This window comes from Vicugna pacos, chromosome 28 (genome assembly GCF_048564905.1).
Source record: "Vicugna pacos chromosome 28, VicPac4, whole genome shotgun sequence".
In the NCBI taxonomy this organism is placed as follows: Eukaryota; Metazoa; Chordata; class Mammalia; order Artiodactyla; family Camelidae; genus Vicugna; species Vicugna pacos.
In genome coordinates this window covers 2,232,782-2,256,885 of record NC_133014.1, presented here as the reverse complement: position 1 = coordinate 2,256,885, position 24,104 = coordinate 2,232,782, and the positions used below count along the sequence as shown (strand labels likewise).

General features: G+C 43.4%; 1 protein-coding gene across 6 annotated transcripts in view; it reads right to left on the bottom strand.

The window, feature by feature from the left end:
- The window catches only part of SEPTIN10 (septin 10), a 51,987-nt gene that overhangs the window by 2,122 nt on the left and 25,761 nt on the right, over nt 1–24,104 (bottom strand). For 4 of the 6 annotated variants that reach the window (XM_072951204.1, XM_072951201.1, XM_031691945.2 and 1 more), the window contains 7 exons: nt 17,575–17,761; nt 14,809–14,970; nt 13,161–13,257; nt 11,931–12,099; nt 8,367–8,499; nt 1,197–1,384; nt 622–776 (listed from right to left, as the gene is read on the bottom strand). In XM_072951204.1, coding sequence (XP_072807305.1) covers nt 629–776; nt 1,197–1,384; nt 8,367–8,499; nt 11,931–12,099; nt 13,161–13,257; nt 14,809–14,970; nt 17,575–17,595 — 918 coding nt within the window. In that variant the 5' untranslated portion in view covers nt 17,596–17,761 and the 3' untranslated portion in view covers nt 622–628. The remainder of the gene's footprint in view (nt 1–621; nt 777–1,196; nt 1,385–8,366; nt 8,500–11,930; nt 12,100–13,160; nt 13,258–14,808; nt 14,971–17,574; nt 17,762–24,104) is intronic. The other 2 variants (XM_072951202.1, XM_072951203.1) reach the window with 1 other exon arrangement.

Here is a 24,104-nt window from a genome sequence, read left to right as displayed (position 1 = left end):
AGGCTGTGCCATTTTAGCAGGGACTTGAGCATCTGTGTGGGTTTTGGTCTCCTTGGGCAACCTGATACCAGTCCCCCATGGATACTGAGGGTGGTTTATCTTTTGAAATTCAATGTTTTTATTTTTTCCACAGATAACTGCATGCCCACTAGATACCAGGCCCTGTCCTAGGCCCCGGGGGTGGCTATTAAAACAAAGATTCACTCCCTGGTAGAGCTATGTTGAGAGCATACGTGAGAATTCCTTCTTTCTTCCCGCCAAACCATAAAATCCACAGGCCAATTAAATCCATGAGTACCCCTGTGGATTCACATCTCCATAGTTCAAAATTGGAAGACGATCACAGGCAATGTTATGTTGTCCTAACTTTTTGAAGGAGACTTAAGAATTCTGGAAATACTGGGGTGAAACAGGATGTGGTGATAAAGGAACCTGAGGACTGCCCGGTGAGGGCCACGTGGCAGTGGCTGGTGGACTCATGGATGAGCAGCGATCTAACAGAACAAGTGGTCAAGTAGGCAAGTGGCGAGGACATTAAAGCGGGAGAAATAAAGTGAAAAAATGCAGGTGGGAAAAAGCCCTTATTTTCTAAAACTTGGTTACTTTGACTTTAACACGTACCCCAGACCTACAAGCCTTGGGATCTCCGCCACACACTACCAAGGCCGCCCCGAGGCCTGGGGGCCCCTCTACCTTCCTCTGTATCTGTACGTCCATCACTCGTTTCACAAGCTCTGACATCAAAGCACAGGAGTTCGAATCGATAGCCTGGTTCCCTTATTAAAATAAAAATTCTCACAAAATCATTATCAATAGAATTTGCTTTAAAAAAAGTAACCCTAAGAGTTCATTTTTTTTTTTTACCAAGTATTTCATGTCAGCACGTCCCTCAAGTGGCGCAGCTGACGTGAAGGTCCCTGTGGCTCACGGGGCGGCACGCAGCCTGCGCTGGAGCAGCCAGCCTCCCGGCCACGGACCCCCGTGTAGGGGCGTGTTTCTGTGTCAGGTCATCACTCACTCGGCAGGTGTTTACAGGGCACAGAACACGTGCCAGGTGCCCTCCTAGCTGCGGGGGAAACAGTACAACAAGAGGGACAGGGTCTAGCGCTCCGGGAGGCGGACGGGAATAAGGAGCCGGGGAAGCTGTGAAGACACAGGGCAGTGAGACAGACGGGGGGCCTGGGAGGGCGGCTTACTTCTTCCGGTCCTTGTCCTTCCTCAGGCTGCTGCCCGGGACCATGAAGGACTGGTTCTGGTGTATCTCAGAGGTAGCTTTCTTCTTCGAGAACGCAATTATTTCTTCTTCCAAAAGTCTTCTCTTTTCTTCAAGCTTTATCCTCTCTTCTTGGTGGACCCTCTTAAGGTGCTCAAATTTGGCCTGCAGCTGTGAAACAAAATGGATTCCCTTGTGGCAGTGCACAGAAACTGTGCAGCTCGGGGACCCTGCGACACAGCAGCACAGCAAATCGCTCCCCCCATTCCGGTCCCCACCCCGCTGCCAACTAGAAAGCTCATGCTTCCAGTAAAAATTTACATGTTAGATTGCTCTCTAATTTTAAATGTGCTCCCAAAAAGTGCATGAGGAAAACATTACAAACAGCCTCAAGAACAAACTTCAGTTTTTGAAACATTTGACCTTTTCTTAGAGTTTGTATTTTCTTGCTCTACATTTTCCCCACAGAGCCTTTTCAGATAGTTTCTAAAATCCATTCTTAATAAAAGTGAGAGACACAAATTAGAGAAGTAAGTTATCGAAAAGGAAAATAAAGACCTTTATTTCCCAAATAAATGAACTAGGTAGCAGTGAAACAGCTGTTGATTACACTGGTGAACCTGTTAGGAAAGCAAGTGTCAATTGTCAATTTAAATCAAGAACCTTAAAATTGATTAGTTTTTCCAGTCATTCACCTTCTCAAAATCTAAATTCAAGAAATCTTAAATTCAGAGAAAGTTGTATAATAAACGTACAGTTGACCCTTGAACGACACAGGGGTTAGGGCATCGGCCCCACCAGCTGAAAATCCGAGTGCACGTTACAGTCGGCTCCACGTCTGCAGGCCCTGTGGTCGTGGTTAGTGAAAAAACCCACATATTAAGTGGCCCCACCCAGCTCAAGCCCATGTTGTTGAAGGCTCAGCTGCACCACTGAAGTAGAACTTACACCATAATGGGAAAACACTGTCTGTGTCTCTAATAGAGAGAACATTTTAAAATTCATTTATGCTCAGTACATTCAGTATAGTTGTTAAAATGAGTTTTGCCAAAATTTTTAACAACATGAGATTTCCCTGGTTTAATTATCTGGGGGAAAAAAAAATCTAGGGACTGTACTGGGTTCCTTACAGATTAGTCATGTGCCAAGAAACACAAGCACAGCATCTAGATGCTATGTCAAAAAAGACAACTTAAGAAAAAATTTCTGGTCTGGTTAGATAAACTTTCAATTAGTATTTTCAGTTCTAGGCAGCACCCTAACATTCATACAGAAAGTCAGGATCTGGTTTCCAGACAAGGTGGCGAGGGGCTGTCACTGTGCTATAGCCTGGGGGCGAGAGCCGCAGCAGCAGAGACGCAGCTGCACCCTGTTGATTCAGGGTCCGGGAGTGGAACAGACTGTCCGGTCAGCCAGGAAACCCCTGACAGAAGTACTTAAACAGACACAGAAGGGGGCTGAAACAGGTTAAGTAAGGCCCTAAGATTCTCTTACTCCTGAGAATGTCATCTCGAGAAGTAGCAGTTCCTTAGTATTTACTTATTTAGTTCTTGGGTTGGAAGAATCAGTATCGCTAAAATGGCCATACAGCCCAAGGCAATCTACAGATTTAATGTGATCCCTATTAAATTATCTATCACATTTTCACAGAACTAGAACAAATAATCCTAAAATTTATATGGAATCACAAAAGACCCAGAATTGCCAAAGCAATATTGAAGAAAAAGAGCAAAGCTGGAGGAATGACCCTTTCAGACCTCAGACAGTACTGCAGAGCTACAGTAATCAAAACACTCCGTGTGGTATTGGCACAAAAACAGACACATGGATCAATGGAACAGAACAGAGAGCCCAGAAACAAACCCCACACACCTATAGTCAATTAATCTTCAACAAAAGAGGCAAGAATATACAATGAAGAAAAGACAGTCTCATCAGCAGGACAGTGGTGTTGGGAAAGCTGGACAGCAGCATGTAAGTCAATAAAGTTAGAACATTCCCTCACACCATACACAAAAACTCAAAATGGCTTAAAGACTTAAACATAAGACAGGACACCATAAAACTCCTAGAAGAAAACACAGGCAAAATATTCTCTGACATAAATAGTAGAAATGTTTTCCTGGGTCAGTCTACAAAGGCTATAGAAATAAAAGCAAAAATTAACAAATGTGACCTAATCAAACTTATAATAAACTTGTGCACAGCAAAGGAAACCATAAGCAAGACAAAACGACAACCATGGATTGGCAGAAAATATTTGCAAATGATTGACAAAGGTTTAATTTCCAGAATATATAAACAGCTCATACAACTTAATAATGATGAATACGACAAAAATCCCAGTCAAAAAATGGCCAGAAGACCTAACTAAACAAGCATTTCTCTAATGAAGACATATGGATGGCCAGTAGACATATGAAAAAATGCTCAATATCACTAAAGATCAGAGAAATGCAAATCAAAACTATGAGATATCACCTCACACCAGTCAGAATGACCATCATTCAAAAGTCCACAAATAATAAATACTGGAAAGGGTGTAGAGAACAGGGAACCCTCCTACACTGTTGGTGGGAATGTAGTTAGTCGGGTGTACCATTATGGAAAACAGTATGGAGATTCCTTAAAAAATTAAAATTAGATTTACCATATGATCCAGCAATCCCACTCCTGGGCATATATCCGGAGGAAAATATAATTCAAAAAGACACATGCACCCCAGTGTTCACAGCAGCACTATTTATAATAGCCAAGACATGGAAACAACCTAAATGTCCATCAACAGATGACTGGATAAAGAAGCTGTGGTATATGTATACAATGGAATACTACTTGGCCATAAAAAATAATAATGCCATTTGCAGCAACATGGATGGACCTGGAGATCGTCATTCTAAGGAAATAAGCCAGAAAGAGAAAGAAAAATACCATATGATAGCACTCATATGTGGAATGTTAAAGAAAGAAAAAAAGGACACTAATGAACTCATCGACAAAACAGAAACAGACCTGCAGACATAGTAAACGAGCTTATCATTAACAGGGGAAAGAAGGCGGGAAAGGATAAATCTGGGAGTCTGAGATTTGCAATGTTAGCCACTATATATAAAAAGAAAAAAATTTCTTCTTTATGGCACAGGGAACTACATTCAATATCTTGTAATAACCTTTAATGAAAATGAATATATGTATGTATATACGCATGATTAGGACACTGTGCTGTACACCAGAAATTGACACATTATAACTGACTGTACTTACATTAAAAAAAAGATAAGAAAAGAATCTGGCCTATCAAAAGGCTGTATTAGTAACAAATGGTCCCTGCTTTTCTAAACAGATGTATAGTAAGAGTGTCTGTGTGTGTGTTTAAAGGGTGGGCCTCACCAGCTGTCCCTCAGATCAGGGTGTAGGTACAGAGCAGCAGCTCTCTTAGCCCATGTGCACCCCATGACCAGGGAGAGGAGAACGGGGCTAACCCTTAGAAAACGAGGCTATAGGACAGATTTACACTGTGGAGCAGAGGTACCTCTGGTTATTTAAATGGAGCTGCATACTTGACATGCATTGTAAATACCCTGAAAGGTTATAGAGCACTTGGTATGTCACTCATGAGGTCGACTCCAGGAAAACAATGAAAAGTGTCTTAGAAAAGGGGGGAGGGTGTGACGGTCACTCACACTGTGAGTTCTCAGCTCTGACATCAACAATCTATTCCACACGTAAGAAGCACTCGCTCTCTCCCGGCTCCGGTGCAGACATGGCCAAGTCGAAGGACCACACCACGCACAACCAGTCTCGAAAATGGCACAGAAACGGCATCAAAAAACCCTGATCACAACGATATGATCTCTTAAGGGGGTGGACTCCAAGTTTCGTAAGGAACATGCGCTTTGCCAAGAAGCACAACAAGAAGGGCCTGAAGAAGATGCAGGCCAACTACGCCAAGGCCACAAGTGCACGTGCTGAAGCCATCAAGGCTCTTAAAGGCCAAGGAGGTCAAGCCTAAGGTCCCAAAGGGCAACAGCCGCAAGCTCAGTCAACTTGCCTACACTGCTCACCCCAAGCTCGGGAAACATGCTCGTGCCCGCAGCAGGGCTAAGAGTCTCAGGCTCTGCTGGCCAAGGCCAAGGCTCAGACCAAGGCCGCAGCTCCAGCCCCGGCTCAGGCTCCCAAAGGCGCCCAGGCCCCACAGAGGCTCCAGAGAAGCAGCCTTCATCTACTGATGTGAGGACAGAAGGACTGGTGTGACCCCTGGGCTGCTGTCTGCATGGGGCTCATGTCCTCCTGTGCTGTTCGTACAAATAAACGTGACGCAGGGGGAAAAAAAGAAGCACTCGCTCAGGGCTCCACTATTCACTACAAGGTGTTTAAATCAAATACATTTTCAAATAGTTAAAAGTTTTTAAGTAAAAACAAAGTGAAAAAGAGAAGATCTTCTGTGCTGTTGAAACCACTGTCCAATGCTCTTAAGACTCTATGGCCAACGTGATCAGCTGCTGTACTTTTGTAAAAGCCATGTCTAAAGGTCTCATACATTTCTGTCGTTCAGTGATCCTTTTCAAAGTATCCATTTAAAAAAGTGAATACTAGAAACAGCGTTCCTCTCTTGTTGAGCTAGTAAATGTCTCTAACCTGTGCTCTGACCTCACTGGGGCCCGTTCACCAAGAAGTCACCCAGCACCAGGGCTCCCGCTGCACCTGCGTCTGCGTGCACACCCCGCTTCCTGCCTGGGGCTCTCCACTTCAGGGCTCTAATGTAGCTGCACTTGTTTACTGAATATTATCTGCAATACTTTTGGAAATAAAAGAGGCATAAATATTAAGTAAAAAATTAACCGAGAAATAGACTTACATATAAAATTGGGTTGTAGTAATATTTTAACGAAGGTTACGTACTTCACATGAGGAGTACATAAAAACTGTGCATTCTCTCTTGTGGTGGCAGGAAGGCTCTACGTCTAGAATGATGTTAACAAAGACGCAGACAAGACAACATTTGAACGGTGTTTGAGATGACACTTGTCCTGTGCACCTCCCTACTCTAGGTATCCGATGTTCACAGCATCTCAGCTTACCCTGTACTGTATGTGAAAATCACCCACATTGATACAAAAGATGAATTAAGAGGTACTTGTTCACAACGGTATTGGCAAGGATATTTTAATAACAAAGTTCTCTAACACAGACTTTTTTTTTTTTCTAACACAGACTTAGATAATGTTTTGGGTTACCTGCCAGTACCTTATTGATACAACTAGCTTTAAATGCCTCAGCCCACCCAGTTGAAGACCTGGCTCACAGTCTCTGCAGTCCAGTGTAATTACTGATAAACCTCCTGTCCCTCTAAAACTGCAGACAGTCTTCCGTGGTCCTTCAGCAGACAATTCTTTGTCCCATGAGTGATGATGACCTCCAGACTGACCCTGACTCAAGCGAACCGACGGCACCAGCTGTTCAGGATAGAACTGGCCATGAGGGAACGTGTAATGGTAATAAAACAGGCCTACTATCTACTGCTTCTAAACCTATATAATTAAAAGTTTAGAACTCTTGTGACAACTTTGGATTAAACTAACTTCATCATTTAACATAATATTCTTAACACAAAACAGTGCTTGAACCTGAAAGTGAAAATCTATAAAGCACCTACTAACAAATAGTATTTCTCTTTTTCTTTCAACCGTTTGGTCACCCTCAATTTTCAGTTTCCTTTTAAATAATATACATTAAGCAAAATATTCTTATGTGGCATTAAAAAATCAAAATTCAGCTGTAAACCACTTCATCTTCTCTCCTCGCTGGAGAAACTGAGAACAGTGATGTGGGAGAAAGAAACTCGTACAAGAGAAGTGTCTGTTATTCAAAAGAAAAACCAGCACCTTATTTCCTACTTATCACACAGCTCCTTCCTCAAAATTAGTATTTAAAAACAACTCCAAACCAGGGGCTAGTCTCAAATAAGAGACTAAACAAAACAGAACACCCAAAGGCAATATGAAGCCTAAGACTGAATTCTGGTTCAAAAAAAAAGGAACAATAAAAAACAATCTTGGGACAACTGGTTGGGAAATCTGGTTGTGGACTGGGGATTAGGAGAGATTATGGCATTCCTATTAGTCGTCCTCGGCGTGACACTGGTACCATGGTTATGAAGGAAAATACACCTAAGTTTCTGAGATGCACAAAGTGCCTCCGATAAAGTGCAGTGACGCCTGCATCCAGGGAAACACCGCACACACACTCGACACGGTGAAGCGTCCACCCTGCATCTGCGTGCGGGGAGGGATACAGCTACCCTGTACTTTCACTTTCCTGTTGTTTCAACTTTCTCAAAGTAAAGATCAACATTCAAATTATAAATAAGATATATAGTAGATTATTAATTTTACAAAACCACTTACTATAGGGTTCATTTAAATAGCAAGTACTCCAAGAGTACTTAAAATAACAAATTTGTAAAATGAAATTACCTAACAAGTAACTCTTCAGGAACTCTTATATTATCAAGTTGATTTGTATTAACATTTCTGTCTTCTCTCAGAAATTCCTTTCTGCAGCTCATCTTTTGTGACCCTCATCTTAAATGTGGCCATTTACTTAAAAGCAGCCATTGCAGTTAAGTCTACAGAAAATAGCTTAACTCAAGTAAAACTAAAACTGATGCTTGAAGAACCAGAAGCGAACAGAACTGCGGAAGCTCACTTCTGACGGCTTTGTGCCAAGGCCACCAGACCATCCACCTCCAGGAAGCCTAGCTTCAAACTCAAAAGGCTGCTTAACAGTTTTCAGAGTCACCTACTTCACGGCAAACAACAATCCCAACAAGGCTCAAAAGCTCTCAGGAAAGGCTTTATCAAGCCACAGCTGAAACATTTCTGTCTCCCAATTAAGGTGTTTAAAACACTTCTTAGGAACCCAGTCCCTTACCAGCCCATTATAAGCACTTCTAAAGGAAGACATTTTGTTCAAAAATGTAAAAATTTTTATTTGATTTCAGACAGTGATTTTTTATAAAGTCTGCATCTGAAGACTACGCATCTAAAATTAAAGAACAGCTAGTCTTGAAAAGCATCTCAGCTGGTCTTGAGATGACTCCCCAGGCTAACAGGGCGCCCAAATGCAAATCCCGTCAAAGCAGCACACTTGCCTCTCTTTCCGCCTCTTTCAGCATGGCCTCCTTCTCCTTCACGCGCTGCACAAACGTCTGCTTCATTTCCTCCTCCTTCCTCTGGCGTTCACCATAAAATTCATGTCTTTTGGCTTCATAGGTCTCCTGGAGGCTGAAAAGTTATTTGTGGTACTCTCATGTTAGAGACGCTGTGAACTTGCGGGCCCCACGTACCTCACTGAACTGCAAGGGTCACAGGCTGCGTGCTGTCCCCTTTCCAGAGCGCCGTCCCCTTTCCAGAGTGCCGCTGGTGGGGAGCGCAGCCTATCGGGGAGGGCTCCTTCCACCTCTGCTGCCTCTTCCCCACCCTCACCTCCACATCTGACCACCCTGGCCTGTGAGTTCAGCCTGGGGTCCCGACATCGTTTCAGTCCAGTCCTGTTTCAATTTCTACAGACACGTTGCTGAGCCCAACCTGACTTTGTGCTTTTCTGCCTTCACTACTGCAGCAACCTCCTAACTGGTCACTAGGCTATTAATTCCTCTTTCTCTCACTCTGTTCTCCTTGCCATTTCTAAGATTTTTTTCCACCAAAAATAGAGATTTCTTTATCTTCTTCCTCTGCATTAGTTATATTATCTACAGGGTAAGGTCCTACCTCCTTTAAATGGCCTCGAAGAAACTTCACAATCTGGCCAAACAGACCCAATCCCCGTAAGATTCCAGCCACACCAACCTATTCCATCATTCCTAAAACATGCCACACATTTCACACTCCAGTGTCACTGCCCACGTCCCCACCTCCACTCTACCCACTAAGCCTCTGTCCCTCCAGGACAAGTTCAAAAGCAGCTTCTTCCAGAAAGCCTTTTTTGCTCTCCCCAGTTGGACTAGCCACTCCTTCCAAGCACTTCCCATCTGTCTACACCCCTTCCACCCTCTCTCTCCTAATAGCTCCTCGTCTTCGTCACCCAGCACTCCAGCAGAGCTCTGTAGATTCTGCCGTTTCCCATAGGTGTTCATTTAGTGACAGAAACTGTAGGAAAGCAGAGGCGAGTCTAAGCAAGCTGAGCAGGACTGTCCTGGCACCCCACGCAGCTGCCCTCACCTGCAGCATCTCAGGAGCAGCGGCCCACCCCTTCAGCTCACGCAGGGAACAGCCCAGCGGTTACTGGGGGTCAAAAATGCACTTTCCAGCTATGTCACAGTTACCAATTCTACTGCTTATAAAAATACTTTACAGCATTAACAGCTGGCCGTGAGCATGTAGTAACTCAAGAGCATGTGTTCCAAGGAGGAACAATTCTACACATTTTAAGAGTAAAGTTTAAAAATGTACAAAATGCCCTAGGTAACCATATAAATGCCTCTAATCTCAAGGCATTTTACTTTTTATATTTTTTGTTTTTCTGGGTTTGTTTTGCTTTTATTTTAAAGAAGCCTTTAAATCTACTAGGCTGCCGTCACCATTTTCAGAAACCTCCCTACATTTTACAGGTTCTTCTCTGGACTGATAGTCTTTAATAACAAATTTGGTTTAATGTATTTAGATCATAGCAAGTCTAAGTGGTTTTTAAAAAATATTTTATTTATTTTGATTGAAGTATAGTTAATTTACAATGCTGTATTAAAATCTAAGTTTTAAAAAGTTCTCATTAATTTCTTTATGCAAGCACTTTATTGTTCAGGAGGAAGATCAATCTGCCTGGCAGGGAGAGAAGGCCTACCAGCAGCTAGACAGCTGCTGCAGGCAGGGACTGGTCTGGGCCCAAGTTCCCGCGGCAGCAGGAGGAGCAAGCACTGGCACCGTCTCACAGGTGAGATGACTAACACTCAGGGAGGTAAGACAGTCTGCCCAAAGGGACAGTGCTAGCAGGTTAAGGGCTGGGGCTGGAACCTGATCAGACTTGCACCAAAGCCCGTATTCCTAAGCCCCGTAAATCCTGCCCTAACGTGATGCCTCAGCCAAAGCTGAAGAGTGAAACACTGCTCCTGCGTGTCCTCCAGCCCTCATGCTCGCCCACTGCGACAGGTAAACTTACAGGACCAGCACCAAGGAAGGAAACCTGCACTGTCTTTCAATAGGTGGTGACTGTCGTGGGTCTATTTATAGACGAGAATGAACAATAGCACTCCTGCTATACTACTCTCGTTTGTAGTATAAAAGTAGCTTGCTGCTGTCGCAGTTAATGCAGCGTAGTATGATAGTTGCAAATATCACTGATTTAAAGCAAAGCTGAAAACCAAAGAGAAGGAAAAACACATTCCCAGCGGCTCCTGCTCACCAGGAAAGCGGCTGAACGCCCTTCCCCGGGGCCTCTCTGTGCTTCAGGTTCAGCTCGAATAACCCTGGGAAACCTGCCTGTTTCTGCTGCGACCAAATGCAGAAATTAACTATTTTTGAGCATTCCAAAGACACAGAATTTATGATACAAAAAATTATGCCAAACACATAAGCAACTCTAAAATACCACAAAAATCCTCCTTCCAAAATATAGGGCCCAGAGCACTTCGTTGCTGGTAGATTAGACTGGTTACGTTAACCTAAAATAATTCGGGGATTTACAGTTTATAAAAGCATGTTTCGTGTAGTTTGAATAATCCACAGGCCAGTTAGGTGAGACTACAGGACTACATGCAGTGCCGCTCTCTGGACCTCAGGACAAGCATGCGGTCGGTGCTAGTGGATCCCTAACCCTAACCCTCGGCCTGATTCGGGACGACCGTCCAGTGAGGTGGAGATGGAGAGGCGGGGGGAAGACAGGCAGAGGGAGGCTCACGTGACTGTGTGTGATGACAGACAGGTAACACTGAGCACCAGAGTCCACTTGCCAGCCAAACGACAGCAACTACTATTGTGTACACCCCAAATGAAATGGGAGGACCCTCCATAAAACACAATGTAGCCACGCTAGTAAAACCTTCCCAAGACCTAAGGCTATAACGAAGCATAAAAGCCGCACCAGACAACTCACACACAAGTGAGGGAGCGCCCAGAGGGGAGAGTCTGCCGCGCCTGACCCAGGAGCCCCGTGAGAAAGGGCTGCTCTCACCGGGAGAGCAGCCCGGGAAGGGCAGAGGCCTCCCTCACACTGCGCTCAAGCTCCCCCACTTTCTTGTTTGTCCTCTGCGAGCACAGCCGCTGACCCTGTCCACTCTACAACCCGGCGCAGGTGAAGAACCTCCTCCTAACTTTCCCTTCCTCACCTGTTCAGTGGGCGGGCGCTTCTCAAACTGAAGAAATGCTTAAAAAAAAAAAAAAAAGCACATTCCAAGCAATCTTTGATTCTGACTGCCCACCATCTCTCTCCCTCTCCGCTACTGTCCTGGTTACCTGTGGAGCGCTCCCTCTGCCCTGGACGCAGTCTGGTGGGACAACTCATCAAGCCAGAGCCCACCCACAGCCAGGACATGCGCACATGCCCTAAGCTGGGCCCAGTGGACGCAGAAGGCTTCAAGTGATCCGAGCAGCACAATAACTAATCATGTCAAACGGCTCCGCTTCTTGGCGTGGGACGGGTCGAGAACACATCCCCCCGCCCAGGGTGCACAGAGGCACAGCCCTGTCGCCTGCCTCCCCAGTGGGCTCCTCGGAGGCCTCACCTGAGCGGCTCATGCTCTGGGCCCACGTCCGTAAAGCCCAGCTCCTCCAGCTTGCAGCGCCTGTACAGCTCGTAGTGCCTGGTGTGGGTCTGATCCCGCAGATCCTCCATGTTTGTGCAGAGCAGCATCTCCCGGAGCTTGACAAAGTCACAGTGGTTCTCATTCTCCACTAGCCAGGAGAACAGAAACACAACACCAGTTCATAATCCTGACACACAGTGAGCAAACAAAAACACGTCTGGAGTGACAGCAAAATGATCAGTGTGATTAACAGCTACTGTTGTTTCATACAAGTAACCAAGGAAGCAACTCATGTCACACACACCAAGTTACAGGGACTGCTGATTAACAGACCAGGTTTGCTCAAATTCAACGCCAAGGATAAATAGGAAATAGGAGAGAAATACATTCACTCTGTACAATCTGCTCCAATGATTTCACTAATGTTTTCTTGGCAGTTTACAAACCATCCTCAGGACACTTCACACAGCACCTGAGAGTGTGTAGTGATATTCCACCAAAACTTCTAGGTGGTAAATTCTGCACAGCCAAGAACACCATCCGTGTGTGCCGCACCTATCCAGTTCTGGCCACACAATGCCACATTCGTGAGCCTGCGTCAGATACGGTACTATGACCAGCAGTTTTAAGCACAATCATTACTTTACATTAAAAATCTTAAGTTTTGTCAATTTTTAAATTACAAAATTTGTCAATTTTAAAAGCAGCAGCACTGTGAGACCAGCCCCAGCTGGGTGGCCCACTCCCCGTTAGCTGGCAGTGTAAGTGGATGAGCCAGGCAGTGCTGGTTATCTACTCATTACAAAGCTAAATAAATTCTAACATTTTTAGCTGGTGGACTCGTTTGTTTGGGAAATAGTTGGCAATACTTTGATGAGTAAAAATACATAAATTTACAGGGTGGTTTATTGTGCCCCAGAATTATCTGGTAATTAGTTTATGTACTATGTTTAAACAATACTATTTACACTCAGATTTTGTTCAAAGTACCCAACCAGCCCTTCCCATCTTCTGAAAGTCTTGGCGCGCCTGGGCAGGTAACATGGTGTCACACAGGAAGTGGGGAGGCTCTGCCTGGCCTTTATACACGTGGCTAAAACAGAACACAGCCAACTCTTCTGACAGCCAATCAGATCCCAAGATGAGCATCACCTCCAGGAAGGCATGAAGTGCAGCTATAACCTGGGGGCTGCTGCTCGCCTCCTTTACCTTGTACGATGCCCCAAGGGTACTGGCGGGCTTTGACCATCTTATTTCCAACTTTCACCTCATCCATGCTTCCTACCACAGCAAACGGCAGATGTCCCTGGAAAGGAGCCAGGATGTCAATCACACCTCATCCCAACGTTTTATGAAAAAGGAGAAGAGAAAATTTATTAAATAACAAATTTACTAAAGTTAAATGATCTGCTGTGCCTCAGGTTTTAACACTCGCCCTGTGAATATATGCCAGCTGTTCTACAGTCATTTTCAGTCATCTCTCCTACAGAGAAAACCTTTACTGAGCCTGCCCTGCATGATCCCTTATTAGCCACAAGAGTACAGAACAGAAAGAATTCCAGCACAGGTGTCATTTCCCTCCGTGTCACCTCTGCCCTGGAAGACAGAGATAGTGTTAAGGCAATGGCACACACACTCTATGACTCAAGTATGTGTCTGTATTCCGTGTATGCGCACATATATGCTAAGCAAAGTGAATGCGGAAATTAAGAGGAGTGAGCAACCCCTGTGGGCGGGAAGACACAACCCAAACTGGACGCATCAAGCAGAGGAGGAAGCAGCAACAGTAAGGAGACGACTCTGAAGAGACAGCAGCTTGACCAGCCGGCAGTGAGCAGACCGTCCTGCCTGAAGTTGAGGATTAACGTCGGGGAAAAGTCTAATGTCATTTTTGAAAAAGTCTTAAGTATTATGTTTAACATATAATAATTCACAACATTTAGTCTCTTCATTGTGCCCTTCTGAAAGCTTATTCCAGGTCGGCATAAAAAATAAAGTTAGGTCTAAAGTCAATGTAACACACAGGAATTAATATCACTACATTTACATTAGTCAACTTTTTATGTATTTAGTTTAAGTTTCTAATGTAAACGAAGTATGAAAAAATCAGAGAAGCAAAAGAGGAGAATTGTAACGAACAGGTGCTGATTGTCACCATGTCAGGCAGTGAACAAAGTTGTATCCTGACAACAACCATGAAGACAGGTGTTATTAACCCAATTTTATAGATAAGTTAACAGTCTAGGGAGGCTAATAACTCCCACAAGAATGTATGGTTAAGTCTATCTCACTCCAAAACCCATGATCCTTCAAAATAACCTAGTATTTAAGAAATCTGGTAGTCTGGAGAAAGTGACCCAAAGGACTTAGTCATCTTTGATCATATTAACTTTTGTATAATTATAAACTATATTAAAGCATATGTCACATTAAAATGTTATGTGAATGATTCATATTTATGTGTGACTCTGTAAGGCTTAAATACTCAATTAGAAAGCTCTCAAAGATTTTAAGACCCTAAAGCACCCCAAGGGAGGCTGTAAGTCTTCTCGTGTTCTCACAGACAGGACAGAAAGGCACCGCTCTAAGGCAGCTGAGTACGGTTCCATAAAAGGTGGACCGCAGTCTCACAAGTACACCACTTTATTTAGGTGAAAGTAGGAGGAAAGAAAAAATGCTCAAAAACGTATTCTCATTATACTTTTCCAACTCTAGAAAATAAAACATTTTCCCATACTGCGCTTTTGCAGAGTTCACCTTGTTTTGGAAGACACAAGTGAAAACATATTAGTAGTGATGTTACTTATACGCTACTTTTTTCAAATGTAAAACAATGAACATTCACTTAGGAGCTTACATTCATTGAAGCATTGATTTTGGCAATAGTTTCATCATCTGTTGGGAACTGGTATATCTGAACACCGTTGCTGACCAGTTCACTCATGAGCTTGATCTTAAACTTCTGTAATTCAGTTTTAGAAATTGCATCTGCTTTGGCAATCACTGGTATAATGTTCACCTATTAAGAATAAAGAAAAACAAAAATCTCATGATTGAGGACTTATTTTTTAATCCTGTAGTTTTTTCATTCAAAGCCACTCAGTCTCTGACAGATCTCCCTGACCTGGATCAGGGGATGGGCAAACCACGGTCCGCTCACTGCGTATTTATATAAACTAAGATTTACTGGAACACAGGCTCACTCACACATGTCACATACTGCCCATGGCCACTTTCACTCCGTAACAGCAGAATCAGCGGTTACATCAGAGGCCCATGGCCTGTGAGGCCTGCAGCATTCACTACCTGACCCTTCACAGGAAAAGCTTGCCGACTCCTGAGGTAGAATCACTGGCTTCATTCTTACCAACATGGCGTCGAAAGGAGGAAATTTTACAAATACCAAGGGAGAGTGTTCATGGCTCAAAGGAGTAACTTTCTTAGCATTATTTGAAAGTTCTATCGCTGGCCAGAGAAGAAGGGATCTGGGGTCATGAAGGACAACTAACCTGCAAAGCTAGTTCTATGAGATTAATGCCCAACCAAAGATTGGTGTCTCCACAAACTCATCTGTAGGGTTTTTGTTTTTTGGTTATTTATTAGTTTGTTTTTAGTAAAAAGTCATGTCAAGAGAGTGAGCTATCAATGTAATTTCCAGAATGAAAGTGAAAACCAGAAATCAGAATTCCGACTCTATTCTTAAATATCTTTTTTTCTCCAAGTTCACACTGATTTGCTGTGTTTATTTGGATTTATTAGTCTTAAGTATGTTCCAAAGGAGATAAAGGTTTTTCCAACTATCTACTTTTCAGCAACTGTGGGTAAACAGCTTTCACATTAAATTAGTCAAAATACATAAAAACTTGCTGCCGAGTTCTTGATTTCTGTATCCCACACTCAGACGTTCAGAAAGTTCAGTAACAGCTCATAACTGATTCCAAGTCAGCAGCAGCAGCAGGCGGTGTAAGCACTGGAGACTGAGCTTCACCTGCAGAGGCATCTGCTTCCGTGACATCCCTCCTGCACGAGCGCACCGCAGCTGGAGGACACAGCTGCCAGCTCAGTCAGGCAGGGAACCAGGCAGCCCCACCCTGGGGGCCCCCCTTGCAGACAGCCTACATGACCAAGCCGGCAGTGACCCGCTTCTCCCTTCCCATGCCCCAGTTCCCACTCTGGTTGGTGCTTTACATTTGCCAACAAAGACTGAAACCCCAGAGGGCCCCCTCCAACCCTGATCCAGGCAGAGCCCAGTTTCGAACACCCCTCCTCCCTCCCTTCTCCCCTCCACCCGCTGTGTGGCCCCAAGTATGCTGTGTACCCTCCAGGACCCGTGAGGAACAATCTTTGCTTCTCAAAGCCCCCTGATGCTTGTTGCTGGATGCGTCCCGGGATCTTAAGGACCAGGGAGGCTGGCTCAGCTGCGACCGTGGCCCTGGTGGTCAGGGAGGGCGTGTGGGGCTTGTGGTGAGTAAACACAGGCACGGACCACCTCGCATCCCCAGCCAAGCATGTTACCATCAGTGGGCGGGAGGATACCACAGACTGAATGCTGAGTGTGAGGGTCATTTAAGCATCGGGGCGGGGACGTTTCTGGTGTCCCCGCTGATGGGTGACCTCCACATGGAGCAGTGGAGTGTTCAAGAAGAAGACAAACTATCATTTTAATACATCCTCACACCTGCCCTTGGGTAGGTACTCTCCTGGTTTTTATTTTAGAGGTGAGGAAAAAGGCTCGGAAGGGTAAGGAAACTTGCCAAGAATACAGGGCGCTTAAGGAACAGAGATGGCCTCCAGCAACACCAGATAGACTGCACTGTGTTGCCTCTGTCTCCCGGAGACAAAGCTGCACACTCCTGTGTTTACGTTCCCCTAGTGAGTTTGGATTTCCGTGTAATTAGACGCAACTATGACAGTAACCAGCTAAATGGCCAGACCATCAGGTGAGTACACACAAGCTTCATCAAGGTTTCAGGGAATCAGCCTCTGCGCCAAGGCCATCCCAGCTGGCCCTCTGCCTCCACACGACTTCTACACAGAATCCTGTCTCACAGGACACTCAGCCGGGATTCTGGAGGTCACAGGGCAACCCTCAAGATTTTTTTAGTATAAGACAGTAGTCTTTATCTTTCATACAAATAAAAAAATCTAAAGTGAGTTAATTTGTGGATACTATTTTTTTAAATAGCTCCCCGAATTTATATATAGCTTGTTGGCTCAGAAATTCATAAACAGGTTTTCTGGATATGGTTCAAATTAAAACATAATTTACTATAATATATGATGACACATTAGACCTTGATCTTCATCAGTGAACTTCTTCTCAATAGTGTCATAAAGTAAAATTTTTATCAAATAAATTCTGTATCTAAGAAAATGAACATGAATACCCATACTCTGGCGTGCAATTTAATCACTAAAAAAGGACTGAAATTTTATGTTAATGATTTTTCTTTGCATCTCATCTCTCAAACTCAGTTTCTCTGGAACATAAGCCAAAGTTGAAACATCAAATGTTTCAAAAGTGCACAGAATAAACCAGCTATGATACACGTATAGACCAGAAAGGCACTTAATAGCTGAGAGTAAACGCTGAGCATGAGGAGCCGCCCCTTCCCAAGCCTACCTTGCTGTCAAGGCTCTTCATGGTCAGGAGATCCAGGGTCTTGAGGGAGTGGCCCGTCGGCGAGATGAAGTACAGGCACACGTGGATGCGGGAGTCATGGTAGTTAAACAGAGAGCGCTTAATCTTCAGTTCTTCTTGGAGATAGGCCTCAAACTGAGCATCTATGTAGTCAACTATCGGTTGGTAGCTGGAAAAAAATTATTAAATATTTGATACAATGTATTCATGACTCCTTAACGAAGTATTTGCTTAAATCTGAGTCTGAGATCTCTATTTTCAGCAATGAACAAACCATTGATATCTACGCTAAACAGGTAACTTCAGTAACAAAACATACTGTGCAGAATGCACAGGTACAAAGGCAGTTACTCTGAAACCATCAAGACAACTGAGCTTTAAATCACGTTACAGAAACGACACTGAACGTACACTGACTGCCCCTCACACTCATCCTCACGCTGGGTCCCTGCCGGCAGGGGTCCCCACCTCCCTCAGACTCTGAAGGAGGACAGGCAGGTTTCCAGCTGCGGCCAAACTGGAGAGAGAAAAGGCATGAGAATCAACAACTCACAAGACATTAAGGTCAAATTCCATGACCGCCTGCTTCTTCAATCAGTTGTGTGGGGCACGGACTGCCCTAAGGTCGTGAGGAGAGAAGGCACACGCAGCTGGTGAGGCAGGCGACTCTCCTCACTCACTGACGAGCGCAGGAAGCACATGGCACACCACACCTGGCACACAGCGCCCTTGCCCGGCTCCATCCTGCCTGGCTCGCCTGCCCCATGGCTGCTCCACACTCATCCTCTAAGATGCACTCACCTCACAGTGCACACAGGGCCGCATAGAGTCTGTGAGCCGTCCACTTTACCTCAACTTGCTACGCTTAACCATTCTCATCAGGCACATCTGGGTTTCCAAGCGAGAAAAGCAGCAGAGATCCTCTGTCAAATCCCTGGACCGTGTACACCTGTGTACGTGCAAGCCCCAAATGGAGAAGCACCTGTGCAGCTGAGGTGCTAACAAAGGGGTGCTCGGGGCACGCCAGCCTCCTGGTCCTCGAGGGCTGTCACCTCCTTCCTCCACACTCACAGTCCCTGCTGTCCCCACACAGACGGCACGCATGTGAGGACACACTGTCTCACACTTCCGTGCCCTCCACAGCAACCAGCGTACCGCCAGCACACCAGATGCACGATCAGGAACACCGTCCTAGGGAAACTGGCCTAAATGTGACCCAACACGGCTCCCTCCACAGAACAATGAAACAGTAAATACTAATCTGTAAGTACATATTTGTCGTAAAATTTCCAAAGATTTTATTACTGACCTAAAATAGATCATTAATAAACAGCCATAAATGTTCCTCTGTCTAAATGCTTTGCTTAACGCTTGTCATAAATGAAAACCCTTTTTTGTTAAGTAAGCGCTGCACCACTAGGCACTCTGCACCAGAAACCCCAGCTGCCGTGTCCAGTACAGGCAGACTCTCTTCAGTGAAGTGAAAGACACTGGCTTAAAACATAAAAATCACCTCCTTTTTCAAAGTGCTCATGAAGGGAAAGGAGGTAACCAGGTCGACAGTGAGGAGAGCAGAAGCAGGAAGGTGAGCAGAGGACCAGAGCCAGCTCGGCAAATGGGCCAAAGGCAGCCGTGCGCTGCTCTGGTGGGTAAAAAGCTGAACTCTGTGAAGCACAGCCATGCTCCTTTCTTATTCACTGTCTGTGGCTGCTTTTGTGCTACAAGCAGAGCAGTTTGGACAGAGGCCATGTGCTGTAAAGCTTGAGACAGTCTCACTCTGGCCTTTACAGAAAGAGTGTACCAGCCCCTGCTCTACAAGCACCTGTGCTAGTTTCATCCTGAGGCCAATTTGTCAGTGTGCATCTTGGGCTTTGCTTCCAAAGGATTCATGGGACACAGGGAGGAAAGCAAAGTCCAGGCCTGCACAGGTGGGCCTCTGTCGAGAGACTGCCTCCCCACGCTGCACTGAGGGGCTAAGAGTCCACACCCTCAGTGTGGGATGAGCCACAGGTAACCTGTGGTTCCTCCCCTCTCCCCAAGGATCTGAGCAAGGTTGCCCTGGCACTAAAGGAAGTCGGCAAAATACACGGAAAGGGAAAACCATCCTCGAGAACTTGTGGACACAGGGTCAGCCCTCACACACATCTGCGGCCCAGGTTCACGTGGCCTCTGATTCTGGGACCCTCAAGCCATGAAACAGGATCCTAAGTATTAATGCCCAGAGGGGCCTAATGTAAGCAAATCCAAATCTGCAAATTTGTATCTTTGCAAATAATTTTTCAAAGACTGTGAGAACTAGGATTAAAAAATAACCAAGCACATAGGAAAAAAAGCATACAGAATGAGAACCAAAGGAAAAAACAAATATTAGTACAATAACTGCAAAATTTCAATGTACCTGAATTATAAAATATAGTTACAAAAAGAGACAAAAGAAATAAATACAAAAGGCGAACTTGAATGTATGTGCTGGGAATAGTAAAGTAATAAAAAGTGATCCTACAGATATGAATACGAACCACACAGGATGCACAGACTTGAAAACTACAATAACCAGAATGAAAAATTCATGGATTAGTTTAACAGTATGTTAGACACAGCTAAAAAGAGAATTAGTATACTGGAGGATAAATCAAAACTAATTATCTAGAAAGCAAATGAAAGAAAGAAAAAACAGATAAAACTACGGAAGAGAGATTAAGAGTAAGAGACACAGAAGACATAACGAGAGGGGCTAACACGTCACCAAGTTCAGAGCAAAGGGGCAGGAATCGTATCTGAAGACATGAAGTCTCAGATTTTTCAAAAGAATTGATGACTCAGACTCAAGCAGGATAAATTATAAATAAATAAAAACCCAGATGTATCATGGTAAAACCGAGAACAACAAAAACAAAGATCTTAAAAAGCACTGAAGGAAAAACAGGAGGGTATTTTCTTAAGGGGGAAACAGACTGACAGCTGCCTTCTCAGTAGTGAAAGCAGAAGCCAGGAGATAGTGGAATGGTCTCTTCAACGGAGGTCAAGAAAATAACCGTCCACCCAGAACTGTATACCCAACTACAAGTATGAGAGTCAAGCAGGACATTTTGATTAAAAGAGTAGTAAATAGTGGCCACATGAAATGATAATGTCTTGTGCAGTTAAGAAAAGAAGAGAAAACATAAGTTGGGGGCAGGGGAGGTTAATGGAGTTTAACTGTTCAAAATTCCATTTTATTGTCTATTTGTATCATCAAGGACAAGTACAAATAATAATTAATCTTAAACTTTGATTAGGTTAGAGATTATGTTTTATAATTTCTAGAGTAACAACTTTAAGAATAGATATCAAGCCCCTAAAAGGTCCACAAAAAAGCTACTAGAGCTGATCGAAGAATTCAGCAAGGTAGCAGGTTACAAAATTAATGTTCAAAAGTCAGTTGCCTTTCTTTACACTAACGATAAATCAACAGAAAAAGAAAGTAAAGAAACAATCCCCTTTAAAATAGCACCCAAAGTAATAAAATATCTGGGAATAAATCTAACCAAGGAGGTGAAAGAATTATACACAGAAAACTATGAACCATTGATGAAGGAAATTAAAGACTTTAAAAAATGGAAAGATATTCCATGCTCTTGGATTGGAAGAATCAATATTGTTAAAATGGTCACATTGCCCAAGGCAATCTACAGATTTAATGCAATCCCTATCCAATTACCCAGGACATATTTCACAGAACTAGAACAAATCATAATAAAATTTATATGGAACCATCAAAGACCTAGAATTGCTAAAGCATTACTGAAGAGAAAGAATGAGGCTGGAGGAATAACTCTCCCAGACTTCAGACAATACTATAGAGCTACAGTCATCAAGACAGCATGGTATTGGTACCAAAACAGACATATAGACCAATGGAACAGAATAGAGAGCCCAGAAATGAACCCACAAACTTTTGGTCAACTCATCTTCGACAAAGGAGGCAAGAATATACAATGGAATAAAGACAGTCTCTTCAGCAAATGGTGTTGGGAAAACTGGACAGCAGCATGTAAAACAATGAAGCTAGAACACACCCTTACACCATATACAAAAATCAACTCAAAATGGATTAAAGACTTAAACATAAGACAAGATACAATAAACCTCCTAGAGGAAAACATAGGCAAAACATTATCTGACATACATTTCAAAAATTTTCTCCTAGAAGAAATAAAAGCAAGAATAAACAAATGGGACCTAATGAAACTTACAAGCTTCTGCAGAGCAAAGGAAACCAGAGATAAAACAAGAAGAAAACCTACGGAATGGGAGAAAATTTTTGCAAGTGAAACTGACAAAGGCTTGATCTCCAAAATATATAAGCAGCTCATACGACTCAATAAGAAAAAAATAAACAACCCAATCCAAAAATGGGCAGAAGACCTAAACAAGCAATTCGCCAAGGAAGACATACAAATGATCAAAAAACACATGAAAAAATGTTCAATATCACTAATTATCAGAGAAATGCAAATCAAAACTACAATGAGGTATCACCTCACACCAGTCAGAATGGCCGTCATTCAAAAATCCAAAAATGACAAATGCTGGAGAGGCTGTGGAGAAAGGGGAACCCTCCTACACTGCTGGTGGGAATGCAGTTTGGTGCAGCCACTATGGAAAACAGTGTGGAGATTCCTCAAAAGACTAGGAATAGACTTACCATATGACCCAGGAATCCCACTCCTGGGCTTGTACCCAGAAGGAAATCTACTTCAGGATGACACCTGCACCCCAATGTTCATAGCAGCACCATTTACAATAGCCAAAACATGGAAACAACCTAAATGTCCATCAACAGGTGACTGGATAAAGAAGATGTGGTATATTTATACAATGGAATACTACTCAGCCATAAAAACCGACAACATAATGCCATTTGCAGCAACATGGATGCTCCTAGAGAATGTCATTCTAAGTGAAGTAAGCCAGAAAGAGAAAGAAAAATACCATATGAGATCGCTCATATGTGGAATCTAAAAAACAAAAACAAACAAACAAACAAAAACAAAGCATAAATACAGGACAGAAATGGACTCATGGACAGAGAATACAGACTTGTGGTTACCGGGGGGGGGGGGGGGGGGTAGAGGGTGGGAAGGGATAGACTGGGATTTCAAAATTGTAGAACAGATAAATAAGATTACACTGTATAGCACAGGGAAATATACACAAAATGTTATGATAAATCACAGAGAAAAAAATGTGACAATGAGTGTGTATATGTCCATGTATGACTGAAAAATTGTACTGAACACTGGAATTTGACACAACACTGTAAAATGATTATGAATCAATAAAAAAAAAAAAAAGTGACCTAGAAGACAGGACAACAGAAAGCACCCAATCAGAACAGCTGAGAGAAAACTAAATGAAAAACAAAACAATATATGGGACCTATGGGGTAATATAAACCGTACCAATCTATGCATAATAGGAGTTCCAGAAGGGGAAAAAGAACAAAGGGGATTGAAAAGGTATGGGAAGGACTCATGAGTGAAAACTTCCCAAACCTAAAGAAGGAATCATATCCAAGTACAGGAGGCTCAGAGGGTCCCAAACAGGAAGAACCGAAACAGACCCACACCAAGGCATATCCTAATCAAGACAGCCAGAGTCAAGGATAAAGAAATGATCCTAAAGGAAGCAAGAGAAAAACAAAGAGTGAGTTACAAGGGAACCCCCATAAGGTTTTCAGCTTATTTTTCTACACTATTTACAACAGCGAAGACATGGAAACAGCCTAAAATGTCCATCAAAAGATGACTGGATAAAGATGTGGGATAGTTATATGATGGGATACTATTCAGCCACAAAAACTGACTACATAACGCCATTTGCAGAGATATGGATGCTCCTGAAGAATGTTATTCTAGGTGGAGCAGAACAGAAAGAGAAAGAGGAATACCATGTGAGATCACTCATGTGTGGAATCTTAAATATATGCAAGATCTTGTAACTCACAGCAAAAAAAAAAAAGTGACAATGAATATATGTATGTTCATGTATAACTGAAAAATTGTGCTCTACACTGGAATTTGTCATAACATCGTAAAATGACTATTACTCAATAAAAAATGTTTAATAATAAAAAAAAAAAAAGAATAGATATCAAGCAAGAAAGGAGAAAGAAACATGGAACTAGCAATACAAATAGAAAACACAAAATAAAACGGTAAATTTAAAGCCTAAATCCATCAGGAACCTCATTACCTTTGGATGGACTCAGTGCACAATTAAAAGACAAGCATTGTCGGGGGGATTTTAAAGAGAAAACCATGTGACTGATCAGAAGCACATCTAAGGCACGCGTGTGCCCAAAGCCGGGGCGGAGCAGAACACACCTCCACAAGGGAGGTCAGACAAGGTGAGAAGCCTCTCAACAGGAAACAGTCACTGTATATGATAAAAGGGTCTCTTTTTTCAGGATGAAATAAAGGTAGAAATTAAAAATTAATTGAGGGTGGACATACTACATATCAAAATTT